This window comes from Ictalurus punctatus, chromosome 4, assembly GCF_001660625.3.
Source record: "Ictalurus punctatus breed USDA103 chromosome 4, Coco_2.0, whole genome shotgun sequence".
NCBI lineage: Eukaryota > Metazoa > Chordata > Actinopteri > Siluriformes > Ictaluridae > Ictalurus > Ictalurus punctatus.
Genome location: NC_071284.1, coordinates 5404929 through 5430223, shown reverse-complemented (window position 1 = coordinate 5430223; position 25295 = coordinate 5404929). Strand labels below are relative to the sequence as shown.

The window sequence follows — 25295 nt, the reverse complement described above, 5'->3', positions numbered from 1 at the left end:
CTGAGGAGTACACAATACAGTACAGCTTCCTGCGTCTTTCATTTATTTTCATAGAGAAAGGAATTGGTGAAAGCGCTGACTTCCAACGTCTAACCCGTAATTGTTCCCTCAGCACCGATTAGCATTATATAATAACATGTCGACTTTTTTTTTTGTAATATCGGAGCACACGTACAGAAAAAACAACTGCACGAGGTGCGTCTATATTATATTAATTTCAGAAATTGTCAATTTAATGGGTGAAATTTTAAGTTTTTTCCAATTAGTATTCATTTATTTGCTCGAAATGCCAGTCCATTTTATAATAATTTAGCACTTATTTAGCTCGAACATATCTAATCGAATTAGCATGATGGACATGAGCTGAATTAGCTTAAGTTGAGGAGAGAAAGACATGGAGACCTACTTTTACGTGCCAGTCAAAGTAGAAGTGTAAGTGAGTACAGAGTAGTCGTGAGTTCTGAAACAGACCTCACATGTATCTTTTAACGTTTTTCCACCAATCAGGGGAAAAAAGGTAAAAGGTAACGAATCCAAACCCAGGGCTATCCGTATCTTGGCCAGGTCTCCGTGTCAGGAATCCTCATTAAATAACTGCCACTGCTGGGCCCTTGAGCGAGGCCTTTTACCCTCGACTGCTCAGTTGTATAAAGGAGATAAATGCAAGTCACTCTGGATAAGGGCGTCTGTCAAAAGCCATAAATGTGAATGTAAAGAACACTCTCTGGAGGTTACTGGGTGGTGACTAGTGACGGGCATATGTAGTAAAATGCTACTCGGACGTTTTCCAATGAACTACGTGTATCTCGTTTGGCGTTAAAGGTAAAAAATTCCTGTCTGAACAAATTGCATTTCCATCTTTATAATTAACATGCGATCTTTTTAATGACTTCCAGTATTTCATATTTCATTGACATTTTGGGCTCTTTTCACTTTGATTACCGGATTCCTACATTACCCACAATGCCCTTTGACTACGCAGTGATGGTGGTGCCAGTGGGATTTATTCCTACCAAAAGAGAGCGATGCAGCAGCACTTTAGTCTTTTAATCTGTCCAGCTCTCTCACCTCCTCACCTGTACACTCTGCTCAAGCAGCTTTCAAGCTAATCGTTCGGTCAACCGAAGGTTTTAGCAGGAGGCGCTCGCTCTATATTTGAAGCAGTTTCGTCACTCCCTGGATGCTCCAAGGCGACGATGACTAATCATTGACTTCTAGGCCTCCTTATCAGGAAACGAGAGCCTTATCCATGCAGTGCAGATCCAGCTGAACACTTTCGCTTCCAGAGCGTTTGTTAGTTAGTGCTGTGCATGAGCGTGTCTGATTTCTCTCAGATCGTTGAAGTATGGAGAGGAACCCGTCTCTCGACCTCCGAGTAATGCGTTCAGAATAACAACATGGCAGAGGCGAACAGAGATCCAGCGAATGATGAGAGCGGTCATGAGCAGTCTCGGCATATTCTCAGCTTGCTGTTTCAAAGGTAATCTGTGTGTGACTTGCAGCTTGTGTGCATGTGGCCTATAAACCTAAACCTATAAATGCTTCAGTAGCTGTATCCTGAGATCTCAGTCTGTGTCTTGGGCACACAATGTACACGGTGTTCAGGAGGTCAGAAATGAAACCGTTTTTTATTTTGATTCTTCAGACTGACTTGTGGCTAGGATCTAAACATGTGCCGATATTACTATGTTTTTATGTTGATTATATGGAAAATAATCAATGACAAAGACGCAGCAGATTACAGCACGGTCTGAAGTGTTTTATTTCTCTACTACGCGTAGTCGTAGTCGCAGAGAGTGACGTACTCCAGCCAATCGGAAACAATCTGACACAAACAGGAACTGCTACATCCATGATCAAGATGCAGGGAAGCAGTTAGTCTTTCTCAATGTCTCTTGAGTCATTTCAACAGAATCCAAATAGATTGTGTTTTGCAATACAGTAGCTCTCATGTGGCAACAACGCCATTTTAGTAACTAACCGCATCGAAAGACAGCGAAGCAGCTGCAAACGTAATCTGCGTTTTGAATTAACGAGAACACTTTTCACAAATGTTTTGTCACTTGCCAGTAATCTCAATTCGACCTAGTATGATCATTTGTGCTGGCCACATGAACGATCTATAAAGAGTAACCGATTTGTGATCCCTCCAGCATTTCACGGTTTTGCGATCGCAGGACTGAACACAAAATCAGGCTATCTCCACAATAATCAAGGAGCTTGCAATCTTTCAAAATTACCGCAGATTTTGGCCGAGACACGTCATCACAACGCACATTCAGCCAAAGCCCTCGTCGGTTCACGTGCGTCGAACATGAGTACAGCTAAAAGGTTAGTTCAAAGACCGTGCAAAACAACTTCGCCAGTTCAAGTAGTTTTCCATAGGGATGCACCGAAATGAAGAAAATTCTCGTCCGAAAGCGAATACAACGCAACACAAGGACGAATACCGAACGCGCTTTTTCGCATTTATTTTCCAGTTATTTTGTCAATTTTTTTCCCCCATTGCATAAATTTAAATATGCTTTGTACTATTTTATCTTGCGTTTCAAAGAAGAAATAAATCAATATTTTCAAATTGTAGTTTTGTAATTGATCACTTCTCGTACTCTGCATGCCGTTCGGTGTGTCTTGAATTTAAATGATAAGCTTGTGGTGCTGTACGTTTTTGCAGATGCACCCCCTCTAGACAATTTGCAAACGGCCGTTTTTGTGTCTTTAAAATGCTTAAAGACTTTAAAATGCTCAAAGACTTCCAACATGTTTGCTGCGTTTATAAAGCGTGCACGCGTCCCGCTCTACACTGGTTGCTGTTTGATCGTGTTGTCATTGTTCGGTAAAATTTATTCCGTCTTTTTACTTATTCGGTCTTTTTACGTTTCGGTTGCCAAACATACGGTGCATCCCTAGTTTTCCACAAAAAAAAGCACAAACGACTTTTGCTGCATCGCAAAATCGAGCATTTCTGACTGCAATCGTCACAAAAAAACTCAGTGTAGTTCAACGGTTAAGACTGACTACTGTTCGAGCCCTTATTGCGCTTAATGCCCTTGACCCTCAACTGCTGTTGTTAAAAAATGGGGCAAATGTAAGTCGCTCTGGATAATGGCATCTGCCAAATGTCATGAATGTAATGTAAATAAAAGACATCCCATAGAAAGAATCCCCCCCCACACACACACACACACACACCAGAGTAGTTTTGTTTAAGTAATTTGTAATTGGAATAATTGGTGCTAGTTAGTAGTTCATAAACTCGAACGTAGTAACCACTGGACTACGATAGTGCCACTATACGATAATATAGCGCATACGAATGACTGCTGGAGCGACCGTCTGCTGCATTTGCGTCAAAAGTCTTCGTTTTAGACAGATCTCCTGATCGCCGGATTGAATTGAACAGTCTAGTTCAGGAGCACAAATGCTGCCTTCTCTGGACTAGAACACACACCTAGTGGAGATAATACGATAATAAGTGCCCACTATTGTAAAACATGATACGTATATTGTTCGACTGATTATTAGGACATGCCTTCTTGATTGTTTTTATTCTTAGTCTATATCTCAATGTTTTTTTCTTTTTTTCTTTCTTTTTTTTTTTTTTTTTGTCAGAGCGCTAAACATTTGCAGATGTCTCCATCAGCGTTGATCTAATTCAGACTGCTGTAAGCCTGTATCTAATTCCAACAGCTGCTGTGGTTTTGGAGTTTTTTGGGGTTTTTTTTTTTTTTTTTTTTTTTTTTTAGAGGCAGGATATCTAGCAGTGACTATTTTTGGAAAGAATGAAGTACTAGACATGCTAGAAAGAATTCTGCTTGCAAAGAAAACACACAACGCCCTCCGTCCTTCGTCACTGCTTTCGTAGGCTGGCTCCGTATTTTCTTTTACCTGGAGCTGCAGTGAAAGAGGCCTCTGTTCTGCCTCGGTCTCTTCAGCAGGCCCCGTTCTTGCACCCTCAGCAAACACAGGCTGTTTAACTTTTCTGACCAGACTTGGATGCCTTCCCTTTTTTTTTCCTCCCTGTTCCATGCCTCCTTTTACTTCAGCCTTAAAGACAGTTGTGTGTGTGTGGGGGTGTGTGGGGGGGGGGAAGAAAACGGAGCAAGGAGCTAATTAGAAGGTCATCTCTAATGTAGACCCGTGCAGAACTCTGATCTGACATCACCATCACGGCAGTTTTATAAGCCAGCTGTGCACGACGTGCAGATGATTTCAGGCCCCTTTCTCTCCGTCTGGTTTTACGATGACGTGCGTAACCAGACAGCCACACTGATGTCATGCTCCTCCGAGTGAGACGAGTAAAATAGCTGGACGGTGTATTTTCTTAAAACTTGTCCACTTCCTTAACTTATTTTAAAGGAGTGGAAATATTTAACTGGCTTACTCAGGGATATTTATAGCTCATGGCCACTGTAGACTATAGTCAGGTTTAGGACTGACCAGAATAGCACTGGGGAGTGATCACACATGAGGATGTGAATACTGTGCATTCAGCACGCATTACAAATAGGTTTAACAGCTTAATGATTCACTTTTAGTCCTTTAAATGAATGCTAGGATATGGATTGATGTCAGTATGATTTCAGTATGCAGTGGGTTACCGTTACCACCTTGATTATTTTCCCGTAACGCCACATCCGGATGTTTAATTTATTTACATTTACAATTATGGCGTTCGGCAGACGCCCTTATCCAGGGCGACTTACAGAAGTGCTTGGAAGTCTCTATCCATAAATACATCCTGATACTGGTTCAGTAGGTCACGGATTAGGAATTCCATCAGTCTAACGAAACTCTGTTGGAGAGGTGATATAGTAAGAAAGGAACACAGACAACGCTTATTTGTTTTTTTAATTAAAGTGCTAATCTAAGTACTTCCAGAAGAGGTAGGTCTTTAGATGTTGTTTGAAGACTGCCAGTCTTTAGGGGAAGTTCATTCCACCACCTAGGTGCCAGAACAGAGAACAGTCTCGATGCATGGCTTCCTTGTACCCCGAGAGATGGTGGGACCAGTCGAGCATTGCTAGCGGATCAGATGGCACTCTGTAAAGTGCGGGGTGTGAGATGAATTTCCTAGTGTTTCAATTTTATGCTTTTTTTTTTATTAATTAAAGAACACATCATACTTTTTTTGTACGTTTATAGTTACGTTTAATGTTGTGGAACGTTCACAAGACAAGTTAGTTTTTGTTATCACTCATGCTCTCTATAGCAGCTCTAAAGAGTTGTTCCCTCACAAGCCTCTGCAATTTTTCGTAACTTTTTATGTTAATAACACACACACAAACACCCAGCATGTCACGTTCCCAAGAAACCGGAAAATGCAAACCCATCTCTTCTTAAGACTTTCCTTTGGAGGGAAACTTGCTGACTATTACAAAGCCTTGACACTGGAGACTCCTTCCACAAATGTTAAATCAACACCATCTTACAGATTACAGAAAGCTTTACCATATCGCTGAGTTTTCATTCGTCCTTGTTAAATAACCGTGCATTTTTAAAAACGTTAATTGTTAGTCCTCGATTCGGTGGAGCACAAATCCTTGTGAATTATCTGTTGCTATAGAACCGATGTGTAATGGCGCGATCATGTTGGAGCTGTTTTAAACTCCGTTGTTACTCACGCTATCGGGTGACTGATTAGACATTTATTGGAAAGCTATTAATGTACCAGTGGTTTAATTTTAATTGCTTTTCTTGTGTAAATGCCTCACATTCTTGTAAAGGGTAAAGTAACCTTTTTTGTTTGTTTGTTTAGGCGTATGCTAACAAAACCTCAGCGAAGCTAAACACTCAGTACGTTTATACGGACAACAATAATCCGATATTAACCCGATTAAGACGATACTCTGATTAAGAAACTAGCATATAAACAGCGATTATTGATGACCTTAATCCAACTAAAGTCATACTGGAAGTCAACACAAATCGGATTAAGACGTGGAGTATTCCTGTTTTAGTCGCATTATCGACGTGCGCTATAGACATGTAAGCACCTTAATCACATTATTAATGTCGTGTGAGAGTTTACACCGCATTGTGTGACAGGACACGTACACACACGGCAGCGCTCAACCGTTTGACAGCAAACGAGAGCACGGCTGCGTCCGAAACCGCCTACTTACCTACTATATAGTAGGAGAAATACATGTATCTAAGCTACTAAATAGTATGTAAGTATGGGGTTTGGGACGCAGCCCAGGGCTTCAATCAGTTGTCTATTTGCACGTACAGCACGACAAATAATTCACTGCACTTGAAGCTTTCGTGAAATTAAAAATAAGAACACCCAAAACTGTATACGGTCCCATAACGAAGACGAACTGTATTTTTGATGCGTGAAATTCTGGAGGGAAGTCGGACGGCGTGGCGCGGTGACGTAATGACGTGTGACATTAATCGATCTATGTTCCATGTCGTGTAAAACGAGAACATGAAAGGAGTATTCTAAAAGCGACTCATGTAAACAGCTTAATCAGAATATTGTCTCATTCAGAATAAGGTCAATAATTAGATTACTGCTGTCCATGTAAACGTAGTCATTGAAACATATTGTTCATGTGTGGAAAAGGCCTTCAAGTATCCTGATTTGAAACGTTTGCCACATCAACTATTCATAACTTTACTCGGCCACTAAAATGGATATGCCATGTTCTTGCCATAGTACGTTATGGTTACCTGGTTTATTGTTCATTATACCACAGCGCTGCTGAGTTTTTGATTCTGATTGATAACTTAAATATTTCCACCATGGAAGTCTTCAGGATGGAGGCGTTTGCAGTTTTTCGGTAAAAAGACAAGCTGCAGGTTTTGTGGTGTTAACTTGTAGAGAGAGATTAAAAAAAGAGGTTGTTGAGAGACTGACTGAAATAGGAACTAACTTCACTGACGTTCCACGGCATTAAACGTAACTGTAAACGGATCAAATGTATGATGTCGTGCTTTAATTAATAAGTAAATTGTAATTGATGGAACATTTTCTTTGGTATAAGTGGAGTAAACCACTTCAGGATGTGATGTTATAGGAAAATTAATCAAATTCTTGTTTGGAACAGTAACTCCCCGTTTTTGATCATTTTCCTTTAACAGCATCTCCCAATTGTTTTATTCCTCACATAACCTCATTGTGCATTCCATTTATACATTGTATGGCCAAAGTTTGTGGACCATAACACTCGTATATGCTTGTTGAACATTCTATTCTTAGATCTTATAATAACCGCCACTCTTTTGGGAAGGTTTCCATTAGATTTTTGAGTGTGTCTGTGAGGATTCGTGCCCATTCAGCCACAAGAGCATTAGTGAGGTCAGACACTGATGTTGGGTGTGGAGGCCTGGGGGGGAGTCTGAAGTCTAGTTTTTCCCAAAGGTGTTCAGTGGGCTTGAGGTCAGGGCTCTGTGGAGGACACTCAGGTTCTTCCACTCCACGAAGCAAGCTCACTCTTCTTCATGGAGCTTGCACCGTGTATAGGTGCATTGTCATGTTGGAATGTTTAGGGAATCATATTGCTACAGCATACAAAGGCATTCTATACAATTGTGTGCTTCCAACTTTGTGGCAACAGTTTGGAGAAGACTCACGTGGGTATGATGGTCAAGTGAACACAAACTTTTAGCCATATAGTGTACTTTAACTTTGTATGAATGGTGAATTGTCTTAGATTTATTAATGTAATTTTATTATGTGTTTTTTGTTTTTTTTTGTCTTTTTATTTTGTGATTTTTATAGCAAGTAAATTAATGTGTATAGCAAGTAAAATGACTTGCTTAAGTGCATTATTAGTGCATGGATGCAATTCTTCGTATGAACTAACTGCGATGAGCATAACTGCTGACTGTGAGGAACTTGGAGACTCCCGGCAGTATTCAGACAGCAGCTTGAGGACAGTTTCCAAGGTCCATCTTGTTGGACAACTTTGACCTTTTTGGTGGAGACATAAAAATGGGAAAAACCATGATTTAATACTATGCAGTGTTCATGTTGGGAAACTGTACTGGATCGCCTCCATGCAATAATGCAGGAAATGAAACAGGGTTTTTAAAGCATTATTTTCTTGCTCGTGTTGTGTGATGAGTCAGCTTGTATAACATAGGCTTTGCCTATACAAGATCACGGAGTTTTTTTTTTTTAAAACATAAAGTATGCAAACGAGGCAGTAGATCTTCGTTGTGCGAGTTTGACTGTTAGGATGAGAATCCGTTTCCCCAGGGTACAAGCGTTCAGTGTCAAGTCTGGACGTGCCTGCCGGGAAATTCCAGTCAGTTGTGATAACACGTCTGCGCAGTCAAAACACAAAGTAGCACTGAGTACACTTTGGGAGTTAGTGGGAATATTACATTCTTGCTCGTTGCATCTTTCCCCTTGAATGGGGGGAAAAAAGCATAGAATTTTCCTGCAGGATGTAGTAGATAACTGAGCTTGAACTTTAGAGTTAATAAGTCACCAAAATAAACTACCGTAAAGGAAGTGAGTCATAGGGTAGAGGGATGTTTGTGGGATATATATATATATATATATATATATATATATATATATATATATATATATATATATATATATATATAGTATTTTATTGTATATGCTATGCTACTTTAATATAATTCAGTACTCTAAATGATATGATTGAAGTGTCATGCAAGCATTTTCTACATACATGTTTAAAACAAAGCCATTGTTACATGACAGCCAGGGTTGCCAGATCTCAACAAAATTTCAACCCCAACTACATCTCAAAATGCACACAAAAAGGCCTGAAAATAGGCCAGAAAATTCTGCAATTGGAAAAGGGAGATGACTGGTGTTTTTCTTAGTCCTTGTGTGGGGAAAAAACTTCAGAGTTGTGCATACAAATGTTCGATTTGCACTATGCACAGTAGGCCTTTTTGTCATTAGGCATTATGCATGCCATAATCTGCCTTTACCCTCTCACAATCATTACAGTATATCTTAAGCTCTATTTGGAGGGGATTAATTACATGGGGTCGTGGGGTAATTTCTATTTTACAGGTGGTGTTCTGTGATTTATTTCCACGTGGATCGAACATGTCAGTGTTTTTCTGAATCCTCCTCAGAGAAAAGCACAGGCCGAATTACCTACTGTTTTTTGCCAAATTCGGCACTCACCTGGTCAGTCCCATCCAGATACACGTATGTGATTTTCTATGCAGATGTTGCCACGCGTTAGAAAAAGTAAAAAAAAAAAAAAAAAAAAAGATATTTGACTGCCGTTACTTGCCGTATTTAGTCTCATATCATGTGTATCAGTGACCCTCCACCAGATATTAAACTCTTCCAAAGTCGTGAATCGACAAATTCTTGCTTCTTGTGATTTTATTGTTTTATTGTATTTTCAAATTGTTGCTGGAATTTGGTTCGCACCAAACTGAAATAAACGTCTCTTCTCTACTCCAGTACCTCTAGGACTGTTTGGACGCCAACAAGAATTTGATCGCGGAGTTAAAAAGTTATTAGACATCCCCGTAATGAACTAATCCAATCCGAATAGGGCTTTACAGCAAAAATGGTTGGTTGCCGTAACCTATGTTTATGGAAATTGGCTACGTTTTCTTTCCGATGACTTGCTTTAAAACATGATCTTGGCAGGCACAAACTATTTATGAACTACCTTTTTCAAAAACTAATTCAGTTCGGTGTAAAACCAGCAACCCTGGTGACAGAATCAAAAAATGCACATTTGATTTGAGGCCCCCCAACCCCCCCCCCCCCCCCCCCCCCCCCCAAATACAATACAAATTATGTATGATCGTGTGTGACACCAAACCCAAACGATTGGCTTGAATGATATGATTCCTCAGACCGAACCTATGACAAGTGTGTTCCAATGTTTCTATCCCACTCAGGACTTTAATCCCAACCTGCAGTTTATTCCCATTTACTTTTTGGATCTTCAAAATGGAAGAAAAGCCTATAACTGTACACTGGCTACCAGGATAAAACAAAACCACAGTCAATAAATATGTATGAAGACATTATGATTAAAAAAAAAAGCTAAATAATAATAAATAAATTTTTAAAAAACACCTTTGGAGGAAGTAGCAGAGATTGTCGGTGCGTCTAGTGAATATAGTGTACATAGATAATACAGTATAAATAACATGCTTGGCTAATCTGCCAGTGAATCTAGTAGGAAGCCTAGCACATGAGCTACACGATGACCAAAAGTTTGTGGACACCTGACTATAACACTCGTGCTTTTTGAACATTTCATTCCAGATTTAGTCCTGGTATAAGAGCCTACAATCTTTTTGGAAGTCTTTCCCTAGTTCCAGTAAAGGCTAGATGTAGTACTACAGCATACAAAGACATTCTAGACAGTTGGGTTTTTCTTTATGGCAACTGTGTGTGTGTGTGTGTGTGTGTGTGTGTGTGTGTGTGCGCGCGCGCGCGCGTGCGTGCGCGTGTGTGGGGTTTGTTCAGTGTAACTTTTATGAACCTTTAGTAAACAGTATGTATTACCCTACTTATCCAGGACAACATTTTTGTTTATTTTAGTGATAAGATACGTGCTAATCTTTGAAAGGTTGGTGACCTACAGCAATGAAGTAGCAAAGTGTAACTAAACGAAGTGCACTCTGACAAAGACTCCTGAAGTCACGCTGAGCTCTGTGTTTAGCTTTCATACTGTAACTCAACAGAAGCCAAAGTGGAGCCGAATAACACCAAACAAAAAAAAACCCCGTCTATTAGACATCTAGTGTACTGCATAAGTTGCGTAGAAGCCTTTATTTATCCCACCACGTGCAAGTGCGCGCGTGTGTAGGGAAGCGCGAGCTATTCGGAATGCCTTGCTTTTGTCTTCCGGGTGTTGAGCCTTGGCTCCGCCTCCTTCCTCTCTTCCGATTGGTCCGAAGTTAGCCACCAGCCCCAGCGAGCGCGTGCACGCACGGACAGACGCAGATGAAAAGACGAGTGGCAGGATAAATCTGATCTCTTTTCAATGTGAACGCGGGATCGGATCCGAATCTGTCGCTCACATCGCGAAAGACCGAGAGGGAAACCAAACAACAAGAACAAAACAACTGGAGTTCGTCTGCAATGGTCGGAGATCACACCATAGCCGGAGACAGCGCGCTCTCTCAGCGGTCTAAAAACGGATTAAGCTGTAAAATGGTGCTGCAGGCTGTCGGCAAAGTTCTAAGGTGAATGTTCAGATTTGTGCTGTTAGTGAGCCGTGCATGGTTTTGCTGTTTATTTATTGTAATGTCACACTAATAACGGTTGCAGTCTGTTTTGCACTTTACTGCATGGCTTTGAAAGTGACCTACTGTAACTCAGCCTGTGTTTATAGTGATGCATGAAGGTCCACTAATCTAAACTTCAGTGGATTTTCTGTAGAGACAGTATTAACCAAAAAAAAAATATATAAAGAGTGGGGTAATTGTTGTTTGCATAAAGGTGCAATTAAAGCTGTACTGAAAGGTGTGCATTGATCTCTTATTTATGCACTTGATCTGTGTTCAAGTCTTCTTGTTTAAACACATCTGTCCTGTCTCGGAATTACCCTGAGGATCTCACAGGGCTTTTAGGACATGGACTTGCTCCGTCTTGTGTGTTTCTGATTGTGTTAACCAACTGAAGTCCTGTCTGTGCATGAAAAATGTGATAGCGCATTAATTCACACACACACACACACACACACACACATTTTTGGCCTAAAGCTAAAAGGACGTGAGTAATACTATTACCGCTGACTTGATCTGGGCTTTTTATGTCTTAAAATTAATGCATGTTTGTATGAAGTTTGATGTACTTTTCAGCAGGTTAATGCCACTAATACACAATACATAATTCTACTATTACGACTACAATTACAATATTACAATTACTACAACTAAGTGAATATTGTGTTTATTCATAGGTACTAGTTTTTCAGGTACTCGAATAGAGTTACCTCATACCGTGCTGGCAAATTTCTCAGGTGAAAGTAGCAAGTGCATGCTGAACAAGTCACTAGAAGCCATCAGATGATGGCATGCTCATTTGCATATAAAAACCACTTGCATGAAAAAGGAAGATTTTCTGACGACAAATAGAATAGAATAAAGAGTGGTATAGAATAAATAAAATGGAAGAGAATGTAAAATAGTATATAGAACAGACTTGAATAAAGAGTAGAATGGAATGGAATAGTTTTATCGCAGTAGAAAATAAAATATTGAATAGAAAGTGAAGTAGCGTTTAATCGGAATAGAAAGTAAGTAAGGAATATAACGCGCCATGCTGTTAATAAGTAATAAAATAAATAATGATTGGGTAGTGTGCCGCCTCAAAGTGGACTATTTTACTATAGCAGCATGTCCCGAAGTGTTTTATTTCTCTTACACCTCACAAATTTGACAGTGATCAGTTTTTTTTTTTTTTTAATTGATAAGTAACACATCATGCTTTTTACCCATTTATAGTTACGGTTATTGTTGTGGAACGCCAGTGAAATAATTATATAACTTAAAAACGTGTTATAAAAACGTTATAAAACGAAATTACGATACTAACAATATCTCAGAAAAGTGTATTATATTATTACGTTGCTATATTGCCCACCTCTAATTATAACATGGTAATATTACAGGGTTAAGAGTTTCTGATGTAATGTGACTTTGCAAGAAGAAATAGCTCATAGGATTATTTGGCTGAATTTCCTTTTACTGGAACTGATTTTCACTGTAACTGAAAATGAAAAAGAGATCCAATAAAGTGACAAACATGCACCTATTCACTCATTTAAAAAGGCCACTGTTGAGATGAAAGCTCTTCATTCTTGATTTATGATTTAAAATGACTGTGTGTGTGTGTATATATGTGTATATATGTGTGTATATATATATATATATATATATATATATATATATATATATATATATATATATATATATATATATATATATACTTAAAACCTTCATTTTAGGTAATTTGCTAAACCTCTAAAATGATGAAAATGAAGTGAAATATCATGTTACGGCATCCCCAATTCCAAAAAAGTTGGGACGCTGTGTAAAATGTAAATAAAAACAGGACGCAATGATTTGCAAATCCCATAAACCCATATGCTTACACAATAGAACATTGAAGACATGTCAAGTGTTTAAACTGAGGAAATGTGCCATTTTAAGGAATAAGAAAAAGGTCATTTTGAACTTGGTCAAAACACGGCTCAAATTTGGGTATAGCATGATTGGGTATAAATAGAGTATATTAGAGATGCGGAGTCTACAAAACTTGGCTAATGAACAGGATTTCTGAAATGTATTAGTGATGTCAAGGATTATAAAATTTTCAGTAACCAAATGGAAAACCACACTGACCTTTTAAAATCTTACCGATTTGCCGATTGTACAGAAACTGTAATAAGGGAAAGATGATGTAGCGTGGCCGGCATTATCTTTAACCAGGTAAAACAGGATAAACGGATTGAGTACTGGATCCACTCTAGCATTCATTTCCTAAATGCTATATACAAGTCCCATGGTATAGCAGAATCAATATCGTGGAAATGAATGCAAAATCAAGCAAAACTCCACAATATTCGGAGGAGCTTGAATTTTTTTTTTTTTTTAAATCACCACAGATTTGGGCCAAGGCGCATCATGTGACATCATCACAACGCGCATTCACCCAAAGCCCACTTCGATTGACGGGCATCGAAGATGAGTAAAGCTAAAAGGTCTTATTTCATCGCTGCAAAAGATGTTTTTTCTTTCTTCAACTTGTTTGCGTAGTTGATTAGTAAGTTGTCTTTTAGTTAGTCGGTTATCCCAACTTATCTGAAAGCCCAAATAGTAACCCTCAATTAAGGCATTTTTGGGTGTTTTCACATATAGTTCATTTAAAAAAAAAAAGAACCAAACCCAGTTCACTTAAAGTGAACCAGAAAGGGAACCTCAGTCCTTTTGGTGTTCACAATATAGTGGACTCAAAACACAACCCAGTTCTTTTTTTGGTCCTCTTCAGCAATGAAGCGATCTCAGACCCTTTCTTGTTCACACCACAACTTCATAAGAACTCCGACTCCAGCTTGCACCCAAAATTTCACCCAAGTCATCATTTAAGGGACAGGAATCCTTCGTTTCAATGGACTCACCACTTCGACGCATTTTGTCACGGATGCTCGTGTACTTCTGTCGTAGTTTTTAAAAAAAAAAAAAAGATTTTATATACTTTTACCCAGCGTTGTTCTGTTATAGCCTCTTTCCTTCTTTTTTTGAGAAAACAAAAAATTTGGAGGGCTCAAATGAACTAGGTGGGAAAACGCCCTTTGTGGTATAAAATAAGGCAATTAAGGATAATAACCACAGAAAATAATGTATCATGTGTCAACAATAGCCCAAACATTTTGTTAAAAGTATTCTGGGTCATGCTTCTCTTTTCCCCCCCTCTAAATAACAGTACTGGCATTGCTGCAGGCGAAGCATTCCCACACATTGTGGTTTTTCTGAGAAAGGCCTGATTTGGTACTTCTATAATGGGATTTTAAATGGCGGTTTGAAGGCCCCGGAGCGCTCATGGCAGCCACACTGGAGTCAGAGCCACTAAACGACACCCTGAGTAATGACTACAGCTGAAAGACATCTGATGGATTGCTCGTTTCAGCATATGGGTTAGATGACCAGGTTTGTTTGGACGTCTTTTGACTGACGGCTAAATCGCATCCACTTTTGTTTTGGCAAAAGTCCACAGTGCAAGACCAAAATTATATTATAATATAACTGGCTTTTTGTGGATCTGTGGTCATTTTGAATGTAAAGATGTCCTAAACGGTCACCCCGTACACACATATGGCTAATATGTTACGCAGAGCCGCTGGGTTTTTATTAAGGGTCTTGCTCATAGTTCACATTTTGGCCATGTTTTGAAAGATGAAGGTCAGTCAGTGCGTAGGAGGCTTGTCTTTCAGGATTGTTGAAATAGTTAACATTCTGGCACGGGAAAAATTTAGATTAGCATGCAATCTGTGTTGCTTATAAAGACCTTTAGAAGACATTGTTGATCACTAATAATAACAATACTGCCTTCATGAGAGCTAGTATAATTCTCCTTATTGGTGCACCTACTGTCTTGTACCTTGTAGAGTAGGTTTTTTTTTTTTTTTCTTTGTAGGTTACATAATGCATCAATAAAGGAAGGAATGCTTTTTATCATGGTTCTCGACGTCAGTAAAGGCCTGAGGAATGTTTCTCAGCATGTCTGGCCCATATTTCTGCTAGTCTGAGGGAAGTATGATTATTTTCCAGAGTACATGATTCAACACTATTAGTTTTGCAAAAGGTTTTTAATTATCAGTCATACCCTTTTGCTTCCTTAGCCTTAAGCAATCCCACATTCATGGTTGGAAAGATTGAAGGGTTACTATTGCACTCACTGTCCTGGCATAGCAGCAGTCCTATCATATGATCAGCATTTGCTTTATGATCAGCATGCTCATCTTTCTGTACAAATGCAGCCACGAGACTCGGCATGGAGACCAGAATAGCTCCTGCGTTCCCACCGCCTTCGTCCATTCTACTTCTTTCTAGTATTTCGACTTCCCTCAAAGGCTAGCCACTTTTCCCCATAGAGGAACTTCTCGCAGCTTTAATGGCTGACGTACGGGCAGACGATCACTCTGTGAAACCCTTCGGGCTGCAGTCTTTTCCCAATCGTCTTTAACGTTTGTCTAAGAAAAGGAAACAGCTCTATTAAGTAGAACATTCACGGCTGCATTCTGCTTCCCCAAAACCCATTCCAGCTTCGATTCTGGTTTTATTTTAAGGAAAAGAAAACTTCCCCAGTGCCAGGAGTCATCCTGTTTTCTGTTCTCCTCCCACTATTTCAATGATTAGCCATAAATGGAGCTGAATGTGGCCAGGTCAGGCAGCAGAAAGCAGTCCTGCATGAGCTGAGGCCACAGGCATCTGAAACTGTGGTTAGATGGGCTTCAGGAACGTTCAACTAGCGGAAACATGAAAAATAGTGATATGAACGAAAGACTATGATTAAGAGTCGACAGACTTGGATTCAGTATAATTTTTGACTTGGAGGTCTGAAAACGGGATTGAAAATTGAATGCATTTGGTTCAGCATTGGTAATTTTAAGGGGTATGGAAAGTACGCCTCATTGCTACTTATGATTCACATCACTGCTTCATTTTTACCAAATTTCTTAAATCTGCTCAATGTCAGTGTGGTCCCTTTGACCTTGTGATCCAAGCTCACAAGGATCCAAGTTTTTATTTTCTTTTTTTTCTTTCTTTTACTTGCTCGATTCTTACTCAAGATATTAATCAACATCAAGTCTTATCACTACAAGTCTGCCGTTTTGTTCTTTTTTTTTTTTTTTTTTTTTTGCTTTGAAGTTCCACACCAAAGAATAGGAAATGGCTAGACAGATCTGGGAGCGCCTATGATCGAGAAGGCACAGGACTGAACGTGCCTGAGAAAGCCGTTCTTAATCTCGCAGGAATGCAAGCAACTTTTGCGCAGGATAGTGTGAATGCAGGGTAGCGCCGAGGCCATATAGAACTAGGTTATGACCGTTAGCAAGCAGATCTTCTCTATTTGTACATAATTCATTCTCAGCAACACTTTTAGCACCTTTGGAAGGTTCTAAGTCGAGTCATTTTAGGAAGTTAATTGCCTTAACTATCCAAAGACCCCCATCAAGCAACCCTTTTCCCTCTAAAAGAGGTTTCCAAGTGGAGTCCCTTAAGATTAATTAGTTAATTATGCAAATAAACCTCTAGCAGCTCTTCCATGTCTCTTTTGTTCTAAAGTCATCTGCCAGATGAGTTAAAGCAAACATGTTTTTATAATGATGGTGTTTCCTTGATAGTAGTGGTAGGAGTCTGAGTGAATTTGGACCAAGTGATCCTGTCTCTTGTTTTCTACCATTTTTGGGTTTGTGTAATGGCTGTCCAGTTGGCAAATGTTTTTTTTGGACCAGGTTGTGTAATTTGTTTGTCTCTACTTTGTACACCCATCTGAAAGAGTCTGTCCTTTACAGTCCTCATGTTTTCCAGCAGGCCCCTTGTGCTTGGCACAAGGCAGCATTTTTCCCTTTAGTGACCTACCAGCTGTGCCTTCATCTGTCACCTGCCTCTTCCTCTCAACGCTGGAAGAATTTGGGTCATAGTTTGTTTTACTTTCGCATGAACATCCTCTTGAAAGCCAATGGAATTGTCTGCAGTTTTCTTTAAATGATGGATGGTACAATGTTACATTTTTTTGTCTAATGCATGAAAACCTTGGTCTTGACTTCTCTTCTAAAGACCTGTTGGCTTCTGATTGTGATTGTAGCATCGTCCAAGTAGACAATACAAAGCTTGAAAAAGTACACTCTTAGCCCGCAGGCTAACCGTGTGCTTTTCCAGGCTTAGCATTGTCTTTTTTTTTTTTTTTTCTTTTTTTTTTTAAGCCCGGGATCAGTGGCCTCTTCTTGGCTGGAGTACTGCACTTTTCCAGGAACCAGAAACTGTTTGTCCGACTGAGCAGAAATGGGAGAGAAACAAGCCCAAAAATGCGCTGTAGGGGGTTGCAGCTTTGTTTTTGAACAGAGTGATCCTTCATAGAGGCCAAAAAAAAAAAGACGCACATTCTGTAAATTAAAGCCAGCTTCTGCTGCTCGTCCCTGCTGTCCTCAGACAACCTTATCTAAACCTAATAATTCCTAAATTCTTAAAGGCTTAAATGAAACAAGGATGGGGTGACTGTCTTCTAACTGTAGCCATGTTGTACTCTAGCCAGCAAAATCCAGATATTACTGTGTCCCAAACTGATACAGAAAGTTGTGATCTGGGGTTTGCCAGCTAGTTACATCTAAATAAGAACATGAAACAAAACCAAGACTGTTGTTTCAGTTCACAAGACTGTGAACTGAAACAAAACCAAGACCTCATGAGAGGGTCTGAAGATTGGCTGGTGGTCTGCAATAAAGAAGTGTGTGAGTGGTGTTAGGATGTAAATGTATATATCTGAAGTAGTAAAAAAAGTGTTTAACTGAAGATATTTTGTGAAGGTCTTGAAGTTGTTTTACTAAATAATGTTAAGAATATATATATATATATATATATATATATATATATATATATATATATATATATATATATATATATATATATATATATATGTGTATATATATATGTATATATATATATATATATATAAACTTTGTTTCTATGAAATTAGAGTTTGAGGTTTTATTCCTTTAATCCTTTCATGTATTCCTTTGTTTTTTTTCCCCTTTCACAGAAAAGACAATGCTAATAGACAGCACAGTGTTTAATAATTACGATAATTGTTTCTAGTTTTATGATAGTATTTTGATCGGTATTTCAGTCGCTTATTAATAGCTTTTGAACAGTAAATGAAGCCTTTTAAATCGTGTCAGCATTTCCCTCAGTGTAAAAAAATTATGAAGAACACTGCTAATGATTTAGAATTACACTAGAATTACACTGTATTTCCATTTAGCACAGAACGCTAACAAAAAAGGACTATCAACATTATCCTCAGGCGTGTCAAGAAAATACGAAGAACAACTAGGTGACTAGTCATGACTAGAAGTACACCGTAATTACTGTTAGCATTACCTGCTAAAACATCATCCAACACTTAAACAAGGCCTTTTTAAATTTAGCTAGTGCTTCAAAATATCAGAAATGGAAACATTTTCCTCAGATGTGTTGATAACATAATAGAAAACGACAGGTAATGACTAGAATTACACCGAATTTATACCTAGCACTGAATGCTAACCCGACTCCAATGTTGAACTGTGAATAAAGTCTTTTAAATTGTGTTACTGATTCAGAATATCTGGAATATCAACATTTCTCTCAGCTGTGTTGAGAAGCTACTAAGAAAAGACTGTTAATGAATATAATTATACTGTTATTAAACTTAGCTTCAACGCTAACCAAAAATCCCACTGTTTAATCTTGTAAGCGAGGCCAGTTGGGTTAGTTTTTGATTTTGAAAGATCTTCTTGAATTAAACACACGAGGCATGCTGAATATTTCTTTATTTGGTTATATTTGGTTATATAAACTGCTAGAAGTTACAAATGCTCAGCTCTCTTCGGTGTGTGGTGGTAGTACTCGGTGTAGAAGAGACTCCAGTGCCTTAGGAGTGTGTGTGTGTGTTTGTGTGTGTGGGAGGGGGCGTCCAACCTAAGAGCAACAAGGCCACGCTGTATGTGTGGACCAAAGGCCAAGCAGGATAACATGGGAACAGCTGCTTAAAGAGCAGGGGCACACAGCCTGCACAAACATACAGAGCTTTATACAGTAGCTCTGCTGTTATTGGCCAATTAATCGCAATATAGAAGCCAGTGACTTGATGCCAATATGGCATAAAATCAAGTTTTTCTCTTTTCACTAAAAGGGTCATTGAGTCGGTGAAAAGCTCTTTAGTCGAGCTAGACAAGAGCACCGAAGTAATCGCGACAGATGCTGTTACAGTAAAAGCCTGTTGAACACAGATGCTTCTCAAATTACCCTCTAGAGAAATTCTTTTTATTGGTATACTCACCTGCTTCGTCACATAATTGACCACAGTAACAAGGTATTTGAGTGCAGAGACGGAACTGATGAATCGTAGACGTGTCAAAACAACAATTCGGGTTGAAGTATCAGTAAACATAAAGAGTTATTGCAGAGAAGAAGTACTCTGAAGGATTTAGTGCTCCTTTAGTGCAGTACAGTGTTATTTAATCTGGATTCTTCCCCTGTACAAAGACGGTAAAAGCTTTCGTCCTGTCTTCGGTCCACTGAAATGATATGATATGACGACAATACTGACATCACTCTACTGTAATTTGGCATTATATTATAACTGGCACAGTGCAAAGATTGGCGAAGACCAAACATTATCAGGTTAATTGTATTTTCTTTCTTTCACAAAAGCACATCTAGATATTTTACAAAACATTTCCTAAATTATATCCAGTGAATTCCCAAATTTACATTCCATCAGATTTCTATATTGCATTACAGGTTGTTGTTTTTTTGTTGTTTTTTTGTTGTTTTTTTTTCACAAGCAAAGCTTTTTTTTTTTAATGTGCTGTTTTGAAGCGGCAAGCCTGTATTGTAAATACTAGTTTGATTCTAGTACTCTTTACACGACTGACTAATACACCCCTGCTGAAAAGGAAAAAAAAAAAAAAACAACAAACACTAGAAACCCTCATAGAATTTATGTTTATAATGGTACGTGCCCTCTGTTGGTGGCATGTTTTGTCTAGTGGATACCATTACGGACAATAATAGTTGTCCTATTATTGTCCTAATAGTTTCTCAATAATAGTAATGATGATGGTTTTAATGGTTAGCTATTGGTTTATAACGATATTTATAGTGGAAACAATTAGAACTTCTGTGATTTGTTTCTATTGCATTTTTTTCTTTCAGCAGGGACTGGTTACTAATCCAATACTAGAACCCCACATGTGGCCCATCTATTTGCTCCCACCAACCGAGTGTATTGAATGCCTGATGCACATTTTTTGGGAGGATATTTTAGGATCCACACAGGCCAGACTAACATACTGATTTACATGCACAAAATGAGGCGAATAAAATGTTCAAACGCTTTGGATGTTTTATTTGTTTATTTTTATTTTTTTGCAAATTAACCTACCGAATTCACTATTGTCACGGTAAAGGCCTGTGAGAACATTGTTGTTAGGCAACTCGGAACCGTGAACACTATAAGCTAGCGAACAGTTTAACCAGCTAGCACATAGCTATTACGTCTTTAATACGGACGGTGTAAAGGCTTAGTGACACTGGAAACTAAGCAAAAGCATCAGGAATAGCAACATTTCTCTCAGATGTGTTGATAAATCAATAAGAAAGGACTGTTAATGACTAGAATTGCACTTAGCTATGAATGCTAACCCAAGTGCTAACTAAAAACCAGTAAGCAAAGCTGTTTAAATTGTGTTAGTGCTTCAAAACTTCATGAATATCAACATTCCCTTAAGACGTGTTGATAAATGTAGCAGAAAAGACTGTTAATGACTGGAATTACACTGCAATTATGCTTAGCATCGCATATAACCCGACTACCATGAATTCTGCTATCTCAAGAAATGCAAGTTATATCGTCTTAAATCATACATTCAACATTTCTCACATTTGATTATGTGTTATATGTAACAAAATAAACTGATGGTATTAACTATATGCCTCGTTCTCTTATAAAATGAAGTAGTGCAACCACAAATATCTAAAAAGAGGGAATTAGGTAAATGGCAAAAGTACCCGCCTCTGTTCCACACAATCTGCCCGTCTGTGGCTTTGATAAATTGTCCCATGACGTACAGTTGACGCCCCAAACCTACTGAACCAGTCGACCCCCTTTTGAGGCCTCCATTTCTGCAAAGGGCTTAAGTGGAGTGTTTGATGTTCAGCATACATTGGGTGTGGTGGAGTGAAAGTGGGGTGGAGGTCTGCTTGTAATATGACCTTCCAGCACTAAAAATAGCCTGCATGTCTGAGGACCTCATTGGTTAATTACAAGCCAAGGTTAAGCGTGTTAGCAAGTATGCACACTGCTCAGGCTGCGTAGCTCTACTGGGGAGTTTGTACAAGTCTGGAAAAGCATGGAGTTTTTAGTTTTAAGGTGCTGATTTTTAGGTCTAAGTGTGGAAACTTCTAAACTTTTGGAACAAGAAAAGATATTCTGTTTTGAAAATAATAATTGAGACACTAAGATTTAAACTTTCTAGCCTTATTTTCTACACTAGCATGATTTCTCTCTTTATATACAGTGTAACGTCGTTTGTTTGTTTGGGTTTGTTTTGTTTTTTTTACATTTTTTCCTCATACCTTTTAAAAACAATAAAAAAAAAAACGGCCAAGGAAAATTAAAATAGAAAATCTGGAAAGCTTAAAAATCAGCAAACAAGGGCAGGATGCCAAACCTGATGTAGACCGTGGCGCATTATGCTGATATCCCTACAAGTTCAAATGTAGGGACTAGGAACTGTAATAACCTATAACCACATCACTTGCCCTTTTATATACATATATACTTTCTGGAAAATCACCTAGTTAAGAAGCAAAACACGAATGTAGACAGAAGCCACATATAAACTGACACACAAGTACGAAGTATACGTGTTCACGGGACTTTTTTTGGTGCTTTGCTTTTGTTTGTTTGTTTGTTTTGTACACACAACAATTCTAATGGATTAGTTGGTCTATTTCCCAAAATGATTGTATAATTTATAGATTATTCATTTAACCATAGCAATCCTGACCCAGAACCCCAAAACAAAGCATTTATTGAAGATGAATGAATGAACGTGGTAAAAACCCACATGTCCAATATGCTCCCATGATAATGAACACGGCCTGTTTTTTTTTTCTTCATATGTGACTGCCCAGTCCAGCCTGCATGAAAGTAAAAAACCGCCCGCTCTCATGGGATCCCAATCCCAATGCACATCTCTAGTTCAATTAGTAAACCATAGCACAAGGAGTCACCATGTAGATGGAGTTCGGATTAGGGGATACTACTACTACTGAACTATCCACCTATCTTGCATCCTTTAAAGGAAACTTAATAAAATGAAGAGACCAAAAAAATAGGGCAAAGTTTGTGTACGGGAGACCAGAGATGGGAAAGGAAGGCAAAAGAAACTTGTTGCTAGGTATACTACTCTCTTAAACCATGAACAAAACATTTAAGATGAAGCCAAATGGAAAGAAAAAAGTGACGTTTAGGCTAAAGGAGACTCGAGTGGGCTTAAGGAACCTTTGACCTCTATGCCTCACTTGTAGCCTTTCTTACTAAAAGTCTAAAATAAAGCACAATGGAAAGGCGAGGAAAAAAATGAGAACGTATGGCAATGGGAACTTGCTTGTAGGGACACTATTCGATTATCTGTCATGTCTTTACAGGAAGTCTAAGACGAAGCCAAATGGAAAGAAGCCGCCTACAGAGGAGAAGAAGCCGTACCTAGAGCCAGACTGCACCAAAGTAAGGGTCGTCGACTTCGACCTTAAGGAGCTTGTGGTGTTGCCACCTGAGATCGACCTGAACGAATGGCTCGCCAGTAACAGTAAGCGTATTAAGTTACCTTTGCTCATCTTCTTTGTCTTCGAGCCTTCATTTTGTTACTCTAGAGCCTGGTTTACCCGTGCGTGTTTCAGTCGCAAATAAATCCCGAATAGGAATGCGTACCGGGTTGAATAATGCCCAGTTTTGGAGCCAAAGCCACAGGAAAGTTGACTGGTCTTGTTTTGTCTAGCATTAGCAGATATTTTAGAAACACCCATCGTTCGTTGGATCTCTGTCCATCACAGGAAAAAGCAGCACATTATTTCAGGCTTGTGTAACGTATGCAAGTTGTCGAAAGACTGAACTTCGATTAACATTCCAGCACCAGAGAACATGGACCATTGTTTGCATTTCCTGCGATTTTTATCTTTGTCAGATCTTTCATTAGAGTCACGGAGAAACATAAAACAGGGGCGTATTTTTGGGAACCGAATGTGGTTTTTTTTTTTTTTTTTTTTTTTTTTTTTTTTTTTTTTTTTTTTTGTTCCTTCTTTTTTTCCTTTTTTTCTTACGTGATTAAATCAACAGAATGTGTCTCTATCAGCACCTTTTATGGCTAATGGAGGCAGTTAGCCTACGCCCACTGGGCTGTTTATAGTGTGTATCTGCTTGAGGGTGGTAATTATTCTGGAAACGTTTCAGTGGTTTTCTTTAAACATTTAATCTGACTGTAGTTAGAACCTGAGACAGATCTGTATTAAAGTCTAAACCTGTGGATATTTTTTTTCCCGCTATGCATTAAGGTCGTAAACGTGAAACTGCACAATATTGCTATTACACTGTATAGTGTCGCAGTGCAATTACAATATGCCTTAGGTTATATTAAAACCTTAAGGATGAAGCAGCTGTTCCATGAATGCGCTTGGTGATTTATATTTGATTGGCATTTATCGACATAGGGACATGAGTACGAAGAAAGTCGTCGTTACAAAAAGCGTTGTTTGGCCTACGAAAACATTTACACACTAACATTTTGAAATACGAAACAAGCTTCCTCCTTTTTCTCCTCCATAGCCACGACGTTCTTCAATCTGATCAACCTGCAGTACAGCACGGTGTCCGAGTTCTGCACGGGAGATACGTGTCCCATCATGTCGGCCTGCAACACGTAAGAACACTCGCTCTCTCCTGCATTATTCACTCTCACTTCACCATAACTTATTGATCCTGCAGCCACTCTGCAGCAACTCAACACTCGCTCCATGACAGGTGAGTGCTCGAAGTTAGGACCTTGGACGCGAGGTCACCTTTTGCCCTATCAGTGGGCTTCACCTCTGGGAGGCAGAGTGTGAAGTGTTGTGTGTTAGCCTTGCTGATTTAAAGATGATACGTTGAGATTAAAGCGCCCCGAGCACCAAGGACACTTGTTATCCAAAAGTGTAGATGGGTAAAATCGGGACATTTTAACAACTCTTTTATTGCTCAAAAACCGTATACGTAATGCACGAGATGAAATTCATGCCTGGTTTTTGGGAATCACTTTGCTGAATTCTAAACCGAAAATTTGTTTATTTAGTATTATGATATTTATGGTGGCGCACGGTGGCTTAGTGGTTAGCACGTACGCCTCACACCTCCAGGGTCGGGGGTTCGATTCCCACCGTGGCCCCGTGTGTGCGGAGTTTGCATGTTCTCCCCGTGCTGCGAAGGTTTCCTTTTTGTGGCTGTCGAAGATCATGTAGAGTAAGGATCCGGCTTAATGCAGTCAGTCTGTATAAAGCTTTAAAACCTCATTAGCCGAGTCTGATTTCCTCACACAGCGAAGGTCAAGTTGTTGGATGGCTGTTTGCTGTAGTGCAACCTACATTAGCCTAATCAGTTCAGTGTAGAATTAGATCCCGGCTGAACATCTGCGATGCTCCACGCGACATATCGTATCGTCATCAAAACAGAAAGGATCGCTTGCGCGCTCCGTAAAGATAACCGCGGAGAAAGATTCAAAAGGTTTTAATGGCCTAATAAAAAGACATTTTTGAAGGTAGCCCGAGAATGTTGTGCTTTAGAGCGTTACTTGTGATTTGAGGTGCATGCAAAAGAGAAATGTATTTCTGAACCGTAAAAGGGAGAAGGGTTTTCTCAGTAGCCACACGTATATACCTTAACGTATCTGCAGCACAGTTAAATGTAAAGGTCATTTATTAAAATGCCTGGAAATACACACAAGTGTTGATTTTGGCCGAAGCCCACTCCTTGTCCTCTAGACAGGATGTGCGCACAGAAGCGCTTTTGTTTGCGA

The 25295-nt window shown here is 39.1% G+C and overlaps 1 protein-coding gene across 3 annotated transcripts in view; it reads left to right on the top strand.

Annotated features, from left to right (window-relative positions):
- The window catches only part of mob2b (MOB kinase activator 2b), a 54780-nt gene that overhangs the window by 24267 nt on the left and 5218 nt on the right, over nt 1-25295 (top strand). The window contains exons 1-3 of one of the 3 annotated variants that reach the window (XM_017466390.3): nt 1307-1480; nt 22900-23060; nt 24074-24167. In XM_017466390.3, coding sequence (XP_017321879.1) covers nt 1398-1480; nt 22900-23060; nt 24074-24167 — 338 coding nt within the window. In that variant the 5' untranslated portion in view covers nt 1307-1397. Of the gene's footprint in view, nt 1-1306; nt 1481-10895; nt 11161-22899; nt 23061-24073; nt 24168-25295 lie in introns of those variants that run through there. The other 2 variants (XM_017466389.3, XM_017466391.3) reach the window with 2 other exon arrangements.